This window comes from Haplochromis burtoni, unplaced genomic scaffold (assembly GCF_018398535.1).
Source record: "Haplochromis burtoni strain Fernald_Lab_line unplaced genomic scaffold, NCSU_Asbu1 Contig_26, whole genome shotgun sequence".
NCBI classification, from domain to species: Eukaryota; Metazoa; Chordata; class Actinopteri; order Cichliformes; family Cichlidae; genus Haplochromis; species Haplochromis burtoni.
This window is the reverse complement of record NW_024582387.1, coordinates 1019583-1031213: the sequence shown is the minus strand read 5'-3', so window position 1 is coordinate 1031213 and position 11631 is coordinate 1019583. Positions and strand designations below refer to the sequence as shown.

Here is an 11631-nt window from a genome sequence, read left to right as displayed (position 1 = left end):
TGGGGGAGGTTCAATTTGCCATGTTGCAAGGAGAGCTTAACTTCTGTCTCGCTCGCTTGCCCTGCGCTCAGTGAATCTGCGTTCGACTACTCCGCCTAGGCTGCACTGTCGAGCGCAGATCCACTGAGCGCTCAACACAGACAGCATCGTCAGAAGGAAGGTTGATAAAATAAATTAAAAATTTATGTTGTACTGTTCTATACATATGGGTACCGAACCGAAAGCACTGTATTGCTGTCCTTTTGACACATGCTATAAAGTCAGTGGGAGTAGCAAGTTGATTTCAGTATCCCACACTGACTCTCTGTGCTGTGTTCAATGAGCTACAAAGGGACGTCTGTGACAGATGCTGCCTGTGTGTTGTCAAAGAAAGACAGCATTACATCACCAACCATCTGGAGGGAAAAGATCCCATTGGATGGCTCTGACAGATAGTTAAACTTACAATTACACTGTAAAATCCACCAAGAGTAAGATCAAAATATTTTGGTCTGTCCTACTTAAATTTACAATCACGATTGATAATTGACTGTAGTTTCAGCTGTGAGGATGGAAAGCTTTCCGGGAGGGAAAAATTTCCCGAAGTGTGCCAAATCCCTCTGGAGAATTATCAAGCTGCTAGTGGAGTGATAGTCATTTACAGTCAACACTGTTCTCCAAAATTTTCCCACGCTTCCTCCTTTCTTCTTGATTCTTTTTTTGTCCATGATTGGTAAATCTCTTAAAATATACAAATATTCTTGAATTGTCCCTTCTGTTAAAAATTGCATACGCTTTAAAGATGTTTTGTCTTCAAATTTTGTTTTACATCACATCATTGTTCCTACTTTACATATGAAATATGTTTCACACCTTATTATAAAATTTGTAGTTGTAGTGCAAGACAGTGATATGGTGATCCTACTTTGGGTAAAAGAGGAATAGCCAATATAACAGTTAAAAACATCAGTTTTTGAAGTCATGCTCCCATTTATCCTCTGTCCCTTCAGGGCAATGGTCTTGATCTATTGTTGCCCTGGGGGTCTGTGAGTCAGCTTCTTCTGGTTTCCCACACTCTGTCCTTTGACTGCTTTCCATGGAAGAGCAATAGAAGTGTGCCTTATTGAGTGTCACATCAGAGTGTCACGTGAATCCAGACTCCAAAAACGTTAAACTTCTTATTCACCTAAAGGTGATATAAATAGATATGCACAACATGTGTTTGAATTTTATTTGGTTTGATGACATGACTTACTATAATCAAACAGAGTAAAATTATATTAATAACACTCCTAATAATCACATAAAAGTGCTTTGTTTTGCACTAAACATGTATGTTTGGCTACAACAGCAACATTTTACAGGCATTTACAGTCAACTTAACAGTTAAGAAATAGAAGAACATTTGTCTTTGATCTTTATAAAGATGTTAGTGATGACATAAAATAATGAGTAGACATTGTTTTCAGCAGGCAGTCCGTTTATTCAACAATGATAAAAGCTCCAACAGGAAGTGATGATACATCACAACAGCAACTTGTGGATTTCGACAAGAAAGGCTGTAATCAGAAAGAGCTGTCTTTATGAAAGACAAAGTTTACAGCAGTTACAGTACTCAGTGTCTTTGACAAATTAATGTGAAATAACACAAAAATATTAATTAAAAACTCACTAAACAAAAACTGACCTTACAGGTCAATATTGATCAAGAGGTGCAAATATCACAATCACATTTTTAACCCACAATAAGGATCAAGAAAACTGTGACAGTAAGAAAACCTTTTAGAAAAAAACCTCGTAAACATGTGGATCCTATAACAGATCAGCTTTGAATCATTATTACATTTTTGTTAAGTCACTTATTACAATCTGTCCTTAAAGAGGACACTTAAGTCACAAATATCATAACCAAAAGGTAATGAAAGCTACTATAACATGTACAGTACGGATAAAGAATATTTCAGATTTCATTCATGTTACATACATGACAAGATGTTTTCTTCCTTAACATGAAAGGTACTGTTGCCGTCATTTCCCCAGGAAATGTCATCTTGCACACACACAAGAACACACAAAGTAAAGCCTTCTGAGCATACAGAAGAAGAAGTTCATTGAATTTCAAAGAATTCAGTCCTATCATGTTTGATCAATGTGGCCTTTTTAGCTCATCTATTAACTCCAGTCTGTAGGTGTCTACCACACCCCCAGAGGGCGCTGTTGACTGGACACTTGTCTGGACTGTGGAGTTCAGATGAGGGAACTCAACCTCTTGAGAGTTCTTCTCAGAGGAAAACTGCATCTTCTTGAAGCCAGTCAGTAGGTCTCTCTGCTGCTATAGCTGCATCAGGAAACAAACTCTAATTTCCAGGATGTTTGCCTTCTCACATTGTTGTTTGAGGAACTCTGGACCAAGGAGAGACTTGGACTCGTTGCAGCTATTGATTTGCTCTATGCGTAATCATCTGAGGGTTTCTGAGCTGCAGAATGAAGAACAAAGTCGTTAATAAACTTGTTAAAATTTAAAAAATGCAAGTGCCTATAATCAATATCAAAACTGGTTCAAATAAAATCTTCAGTTTACCTTGTGAGCCAGAGTCAGATGTTCCTGGGGATTGGTCATTGCTGCAGTGATTCTAGGCGCCATTCCTGGTTTTATGTCCTGCAGAGATCTCTGTGGAGATCTGTGTTCTGATCTCTGCTGGCTTCACCCCTCTTATTTTTACTTCACCATCTCCATATGAATGTGTGGGTTTAAGTCTGGCTGAGATTTCCCACAGTCTGAACCAATCAGCGGGCTCTCTGACACAATAAAGCATGTGGAGCCAGCATCTTAGTCCTGTGTGCCTGGGTGATATTAAGTCCCAGAGGAGGAGACCTGGAGGGAGATGGAGAGGTACTTATTATGTGAATCAGGGAAAGTGGTGACCTTACAGTGAGCAGATCTGCTGCCTGATGCTCGGATCAATAACTTTGACTAAGCTAACACTCATGATCCCATTGCATGAGTGGGGAATGACAAACTTTTAATGTATGAGTTGGTGGCACTTTTTAACATGTCCCACAACTAAGGGTGTACTTGTAATTAAGTGAAATTTTAGCATATTTTATGTCAAATTACAAAGTAATTATATTTACCTGCAAATAGGTAGAGGACGTACACTAGAATAAGGGGGTAACGAGCCACGTTTTTACAGGAAATAAGGAATTAATTATGCTTTAAGTAAATTTAAGTAGTCTGTATGTAATTTGAAATATGTAGAAGTAATTTTAGGTGGTGCATAAGTAATTTTGTTTTAGAGGAAAGAAGAAGTAATTATATTTCAAGCCAATTTAAATAGTGCCTAAATTCTGTGTGTTTTGCAGGCAAGGTAACTCAGATTATGCTGTAAAATGTTTAGTACAGAATTAGTAATTTTAAGTGCAAAATTTCTTTCTCTAATCTTTTTGAAAAACAAACAATATTTCCTCTTCTTACCCTGTAAGTACAGAAAAATGGCACACTCCCATAAACTCTTTTTAAAACTCATGCTTGAACAGAGAAAGAAAAGATAATTAGACTTGGCTCCATCATTATAAGTTCACATAGGCTTCCAAGTGTATAGAACGTCTATCGTGCACATTTATGTAATGAATATTAAAGGAAGGCCAAAGTGCTTAGACCTGGGCTGGTTTATAGTATTACTAAACATATTTTTTGCAACTGCACCATTAGTAAGCTGAGTGTTGTTCCCATTGTTTTAGTTTAAACTACTCAGTGCAATAAACTTACTGGTGTCCTTTGTGTCTTTTCACACATGCCATATATCCAGTGTGAGTAGCAAGTTGATCTAAGTTTCCCACACGGACTCTCTGTGTTGTATTCAATGAACCACAAAGGGATTTCAGTGACAGATGCTGCCTGTGTGTTGTTGAAGAAAGACAGCATTACATCATCAGCCATCTGGAGGGAAAAGATCCCATTGGATGGCTCTGACAGCTTGAAATTTTTAAAATTAGTTTGAAAACTCTATAAGAAGCAAAGTAAAACTGTTTTGCAGGTCCTACTTTCAGTTTTCCGCCACTACATTTTCTACTTTAAGGCATAAATATGACTGATAATTACCAGCCACCAAATGGATGGGAGGGTAGAAGGTTTCCTGTGAGCAAGCAGTTTCCTCAAGTGTGCCATTTCCCTCTGGAGAAACAGCAAACTGCTGGTGGAAAGATAACTAGATATTCTGGATTTTTCCCACACTTCCTCCTTTAACAGAAAATTGGCATGTGCCCATTTCCAAATTAGTTTGAGGATTGTTTTTCTTTGGGCCAAAGTGTGACAAACCTCTTAAAATATGTATCTGACCCAGGACAGTATCCCTTCTGTTAAACAGCTGTATATGTGCTCTTTATACAGGAAAGTATAGTATGACAAGTCTCTGTGTTTGCTCTCTAAATCTGGGTCACAACACTTTATTACACAGCATGAACATACAGACATTCAGCTAACAAATAAAATCTAAAAGTGTAACAATTAGACTATATTATTTGATCATCTTTGATGGAAGTCGTTATCAAGAAAACTATTTTTGAATTCAACCAGGAAAATATCAGAGATTGTAAAGGAGGAGAGCCTTGTGAGCCTCTGTCATATAACTCAAAGGTTTGTTTTCAGTGCTGAATCTAACAATAATGTGTTTCTGCATAATTTCAAAAAGCCCACAAGGCATAATGGGTAATTTCCAGAACAAGTCTGGTTGTCATTAACCTTAAGTTTATTCTGTTTATTTGCACAACCAGTAGAAGAGAGCAGATTTAATATCAAACTATTCATAATTCACAAGAGGTAATTATTCGGAGAAGTTTCAGAACAGTCCCCTCAAGTTTTTACGTTTATGTTGACTAAAGCGTTTTGTTTTACCACAAGCTCTTCCTTGCTGTGCTGCAGAAGTAAGCTTTGCAACATTTGACTGTATGCAGTTGTAAGAATGTCACCAATGAATTCAGTTGTGTAGCTAACTGGCTAACAAGCTAGGACTGTGTTTCTAACACCATGGAGTTTGTATCTTTTTCCCCAAAGTATGCTTGTACAGGGTTTCTTAAGTAAGTCACCAATACTACAAGAATACTTTCACTAATCTTTGGCCTGGTGGTTTTTATACTGAGGTATTTCTGTTTTTAATAACGTCTTTGCGCCCGAGTCCTGTGTGGTAGGTTTCTGTCTACTCCTGAAGGCTTGAGTTGAAATGGGCTTTTCATTCTGTGAATTAGACTATACACAGCTAGAGCTAAATCCTTAATTTTCAGTGTGTCGCTGTGAAAATATCCGTTGACAAACATTATCATTGACTAGATGAGTTGCTATAGCCCCAGAAAAACTAACCTCAAAGAACTTCATCAGGACTCACAAACCGGCAGCTAACTCATTTGGGGTAGTGAGGTTTATGGTGGCACTTGACTTTGTAGTGAATCATCTAAAACAGCATTGATCACCATCTTTACAAATACTTTCAGACCATGTGTTACAAGATCAATATGTGCTCTTAGTGGTTATTTTCTGATTATATTGTTTTATGTATTTTAATAATAAAGGCTTGTAAAGCAAGGCCACTTTTGACTCCTAAACCAAGTGCTCAGCCAGACTGAAAAACAGGAAGTTAGTGTAGAGCTGTACAAGCATATAAATAAATACAGGAAACCAGGCAGAAAAAGAGGAACTAGTAACATATAAGGAGTTGTTTGTATCGAAACGATGTGTGACGTGTAAAGTACCAAAATAACACCTATATGAGACACATTTTTAGCTTCTAATGTTGGAGATTCTGCAACTGGCTTTGGGCTGTGCAGGGCTCTCTCTTCCGGAAGATGATTGAATAAAGAATTATAAATGTTTTGACCACTCCTGAGTCGGGTTTTCTCTGTTCTATCATGGGGATCAAAGAATCGAGTTTAATACATGTTTTCAACTCTGGTCCACCTAAAAAAAGTTCTCCAGAAGCTAATGCTTGAAATGGTTGTTTTGTTTAACAATATTAAATTATAATGTTTTAAAAGTACTGTTGACACTGCTTTTTTAAAACAGAGGAAGAGCCAAAAAACACAATTTATAAGAAACAAGTTTCACTTTGAGCCACGCTCCCATTTATAATCTGATCGTTCTGGATCTATTGTTTCACTGGGGCTCTGTAAGTGATTTTATTTTGGTTTCCCACAGTTCCCCAGTTGTTATTCGGTTCAATATGACCTAAACTAAATTAAATAACACTCTTCATCACAGAATTTTGTGCTTTATTTTCCTGTGAACATGTCTTTTTGAGAAACAATTATAATGAGTGCTGGACCTTCTAGGTATTTATAAAAAGTGGAGACTTAAAATGAAGGAAAATGAAGAATGCATATCTTTCAGCAGATAGGTCAGTTATGCCATAAAATAATATCAGAGCACAGTGTTTTCATCGTACAGTGTTTGTTTATTTAGCATGAATGAAAGCTTAAACAGGAGGTGATGATCCATCACAACAACAACTCATAGTTTCTACAAGAGACACTGTACTCAGAAAGAGTAGAGGGAAAGCTGTCTTTATGAAAGACAATGGATTTGCAGTATTTAGGAAGCCACGGCAATGTTTTCCTCAAACAAAGCAAAAATTTACAAAAATTGACCTTAAAACAGGTCAGGTAAAACCATTAAAATAAACTGCATTGTCTCTTCAAATCTGAGAATGACTTTTCTGCAAAACATTTAATTTGATCTTAAAACAGATCCCTTTTCATTAATCACTTACATTAAAGTAAACTTGATGAAAAAAAAAGTTTTATCCACAAAGGATAAAAATAAAAACTCTCACTGATGATAAAAAGCTATAAATAACCCAATTACACAACTCAACCCACAATGAGTTCTAGTGAGTCCAGTTCAGGTAAAGTTCATTATTACTTTCTGGTCAGAAAGAGGACATTTTAATTTTAGATTAAAAAATCAATAATGGTAAAAAGTATTACTATAACATCATCAGTACAAGAAGTACCTCTCAGATATAATAATGATTGCAGATTCAATCAGTTTTCATTCATGCAATATGCATCTTATGATGTTTTTCTTTCCTAACATGCAGGATACTGTCAATGTCATTTCCTTAGGAAACGTCATCTTGCACATACACAAGAACACACAAAGTAAAGCCTTCTGTACATACAGAAGAAAAAGTCCACAGAATTTTAAACAATTCAGTCCAGTCATGTCTGACCGATATGGTCTGTTTAGCTTGTCTGGTATGGAGTCCAGTGTGAGTGGTCTACCACGGCCTCCAGAGGTCGCTGTTGTCTTTTCTCTCCAGAGAGCATTGGGTGATGCTCGTGTGGTCTTTCGAGCTCAGAATAGAGAAGTCAGCCTCTTTCAGCTTCTCATCAGAGGCAGTCTGCAGCTTGTTGGAGTGCGTTAGCAGGTTTCTCTGCTGCTGTAGCTGCGTCAGAGAGCAAACGGTCATCTCCAGGATGTCTGCCTTCTCCAGGTTGGAGTCTGGCTGCTGTTTGAGGAACTCTGGAACCAGGAGAGACTTGAGCTGCTCAATGCAGGTGTTGATTCGCTCTCTGCGTAACTTCTCCATCAGAGGCTTTCTGAGCTGCAGAAAAAAGAACAAAGTCATTAATAAACTTGTTCAGGAGTTTTGTTTTTGTTAGCAACAAAATATATTTTCTACAATTTGACAGTTTACATGAACGAAACCTTCAGTTTACCTTGTGGTTCAGAGTCAGATCCCGAGAACTGGTCATGGCTGGATCGCTATGCTGTAGAGGTCTCTGTAGAGAGAATCTGATCCCTTCTGATTTCATCCCTCCTATTTATACTCCATCATCTCCATATGAATGTGTGAGTCTTGGTCTTGTTGAGGTTTCCCACAGTCTGAGCCAAACAGAGAGCTGCTTGAGACAATAAGGCATGTGAGGCAGCGACATTCTGTCATTACCACCGGGAGTATAATAGTTAGCTCCCAGGGGAGCAGGTGGAGGAGATAAAGAGAGTGCAAGAGGGCGCTTTGTGAATCTGTGAAAGGGAGCAGATCTGATATCTCAGCACACCCTTAACATCCTATCAAATACGTGCAAGTTTACTTGATCTAATTAATGAATTATAGCTCTAACTGATAGGTAGATGACATTAGCTCTTGCTTGTTTACCAAAAAAACTGAAGAGTGAATTGTGTATTGAATGTATTGTTATATTTAATTTGTAATTTATCAAGATATTTCATTTGATACTTTATTTAAACTTTTATCAAACCCTTTTTCAATAAAAAAAAATCCAATTTTTCCTGTAATAACATGGTTGAGTGCAAGAGCCTGTGATTTTCTCACTGAAATTACTCAACACGATTATCATGCTGCTGACCACATGCAGTCATCCTTTGACACGTGCCGTATATCCAGTGTGAGTAGCAAGTTGATCTCAGTTTCCCACACTGACTCCCCGCGCTGTGTTCAATTAACCACAAAGGGACTACTGTGACAGATGCTGCCCGTGTGTTGTTATACAAAGAAAGAATTACATCACCAACCATCTGGAGGGAAAAGTTCCCATTGGTTGGCTCTGACAGACAGTTTCAATTTAAAACTGCTGTTAAAAAGTTTATCAAAACTAAACTCAGAATGTTTAAACCTGTCACATTTTAAGTTTTCTAACACTATAATACATTTTGAACTTTGGTGATAATCACTCACTCACTACTGAGTATCAAAGTAATCAACATTTTAACTGTGAGAGTGGGAGGTTTCCTGAAGTGTGCCAAATCCCTCAGGAGAATTAGCCGGCTGCTGGTCGGCTGATCGTTATTCACTCTCAGCTCTGTTCTCCAGAGTTTTCCCACACTTTAGTAAAAAAAAAATTGACATGTGCCAGTATGTAAGTCAACATATTTTTTTATTGCAAAGGTGTGTGAAATCTTCTGAAAAATCTTGCCAGTTTATTTTTTTTTTAAAAAAACTGGTTGTTCAAACCTTTTTGAGAAAAATTAAAATTCAATAATCTTACAACAAAAAACAAAAAAACAAAACAGATTTCTGATAATTAGTTTTAAATAAGAGTTGCATGTCTGCTACTTAAGCTAAACTGGTACACACGGCATATAGCATCCTCTGATGTTTGCTTTACTTTATTGTTATAGCAAAACTTTTTCACTGAATCCCCAACCTGCAAAACACAGGTTTCAGGTGGTGGATGCTTAAAAAATATAAAATAAGAAGAGAGATTAAAAAATTACTGTGACCTGTAGTTCCTGTAGACTTCCTGTTATTCAAAAAACTTTAGCTTTTTCTGAATGACTCTTTTTCAAGGTTTGTACAATGATTTTCCACATCACCTCTTTGATTCTAGTCCACAGCTGAATCGTTCTCAAACACCTTGTGTTTAAATAGTGCTTCTAGTTTAAGAAGATCATATAACAGTTTTCTGATGGAAATGGTACTGCTGCTTTTTTCAAAGGAAGCGCAGCCATCATGATGATTTAAAACATCTTTCCGCTTGTGGAGTCTCGCTCCCTTTTATCCTCTGTCCCTTCAGGGCAAAGGTCTGGATCTATTGTTCCACTGGGGCTCTGTGAATGAGTTTCTTCTGCTTTCCAACACTTAGTCCTTTCAGTGCTGTCACTTGAGAAACAATAGAAGTGTGCCTTATTGAGCACCACATAAGCTAAAATATACATCATCTTTTAAGATTTAAATGATTAACTTTGAACAATTATTAAAACATGTGAAGCTGATGATTTTACCAGAAAAGTTAAGACACTGCATATTTGATCTTTAAGTTTAAAGATTTGACTTCCAACTGAACAAACTGAAATAACATCGATGGCCCTTCTCATTACGAATGTTGGCTTTTCACTGAATGTGCATTTTTTGGATAAACAATTATAATAAGGTTCTAAAGGTTTGAAGTATTTGTCTACAACAAATGGAGACAAAGATAGAGACACATGACAGAAAATGAAGAACATACAGTGTTCAACAAATTTATTGAACCGCCTGTTATAAAACAATAAAACAGACATCTTAGAAATCTGTCAAAAAGTTGTTAGAAACTAGAAATTACATTATAAATATGAGCCAGCGCACTGGGTGCCTCTGAGAAGTCAGAAGTTAATTGAGCATTACAATCAATCACTAAAACTTTTTTTTTCTGTTCTGGAATCCATGTAAGTAATTGTAATTTAGTATCATAAGCAAAAATAATAATGTGCTTTACTTTTTTTTTTTACTTTTTTTGTAAAAAACAAAACAAAAAATGTATTGATAACAATTATATTTTAGCATTAAAAATATAATTTTAAATAATGAGTTTGAGCATACTGGTGGATTAACAATAACACAATTACCAATTCTGTTCATTTATAGCAGCTGTTCCACCAAATGTAAACCTTGGGTGCCCCAAAAAGACGTTACATGGACTTCTTCATTCTGAAAACGCTACGTCCAGATAAACAGAATCGGCTTTTTGGGATTTCATTATAGCTTGATGATTGAGCATGCGTCAATGCACTTACACTGGGTGGTGTTCTAATAAATTTGTTAGTCACTGTTTGACTAGCATCAATGTAAAAAGATAACAGATCAACTGCATAAAAATTATATGCAAGCACAATGTTTTACACTGGCAGTGTTTATTTATTCAACAAGGACGAAATCTCAAACAGGTGGTGATGATACATCACAACAACAACTTTTAGATTTCTACAAGACACACTGTACTCAGAAAGAGTAGAGGAAAAGCTGTCTTTATGAAAGACAATGAATTTACAATATTCAAAAACCCAGTACTCAGTGACATTTGATTTCTTTTTCCACTTTCACTAAACAGCAAATGACCTTAAAATACATTGTTATTAACTGCTAAATTCAATTTTTTCTCACAAAGTAAATATTACTTTGTCTTCTCAAACCTGACATTAACAAAAACAGTAATGTTTTCAGTAAAACAATAAACATATTGATCTTAAAACAGATCAGTTTTAGTAATGACATACATTGAGATACACGTCATCTAAATGTCCGCATAGAACAATTAAGATATTAAACTGATCAATAATGATCATGAAGTACCAATATCACTGTCAAGTTTTTACCGACTAAGAAAATTGTGATATTAAGAAAACCTTTTAGAAAGAAGCTGTAAACACTTAGACCTTATAACAAATTCAACCTTGAATTTAGATTAATGTTAAACTGATCAGAAACAGTCAAGAGGTACAAACATCACAATTACACGACTTGCCCACATTGAGTCGCATAGTTAGAAAATCTTCATGAAAGAAATACTAAACATTTGGATCTTATAACAGATCAATTTTGTGTGATTAATATCTACAATCACAATAAATCCTTAAAATGGACACTTAAAATTTAGATCCAAAAAATCGAAAACCAATAAAAGGTAACGTCAATGTCAATTGAAGAAAATCAATAATAGTAAAAAGCATTACTATAACATCATCAGTACATGAAGTACAGAAAGAAACAATTAAAATTGCTGATGCAATCAGATTCAATTCATGCAATATGCATGACATGAAATTTTCTTTCTCAACATGAAAGATATTGCTACTACACTTTCCTTAGGAAATATCATCTGACACACACACACACACACACACACACACACACACACACACACACACACACACACACACAC

At 36.2% G+C, this 11631-nt stretch overlaps 1 protein-coding gene across 1 annotated transcript; it reads right to left on the bottom strand.

Annotated features, from left to right (window-relative positions):
• Nucleotides 1–6401: 6401 nt before the first annotated feature.
• Nucleotides 6402–7795, bottom strand: LOC102312680 (transcription factor HES-5-like). The gene is made up of 2 exons (XM_005917833.3): nucleotides 7690–7795; nucleotides 6402–7574 (listed from the first exon to the last, which is right to left on the bottom strand). Exons 1-2 carry the CDS (start codon nucleotides 7783–7785, stop codon nucleotides 7248–7250), a joined length of 423 nt encoding a protein of 140 aa, XP_005917895.3. The 5' UTR covers nucleotides 7786–7795; the 3' UTR covers nucleotides 6402–7247.
• Nucleotides 7796–11631: the final 3836 nt, after the last annotated feature.

Bases quoted from the DNA above. Each gene is read 5' to 3' on its own strand.
- LOC102312680 (XM_005917833.3), bottom strand. From the start codon at position 7,785: ATGAAATCAGAAGGGATCAGATTCTCTCTACAGAGACCTCTACAGCAT. The intron at 7,575-7,689 runs GTAAACTGAAGG...TTTTTTCTGCAG, and splicing joins ATCTGACTCTGAACCACAAG to CTCAGAAAGCCTCTGATGGA.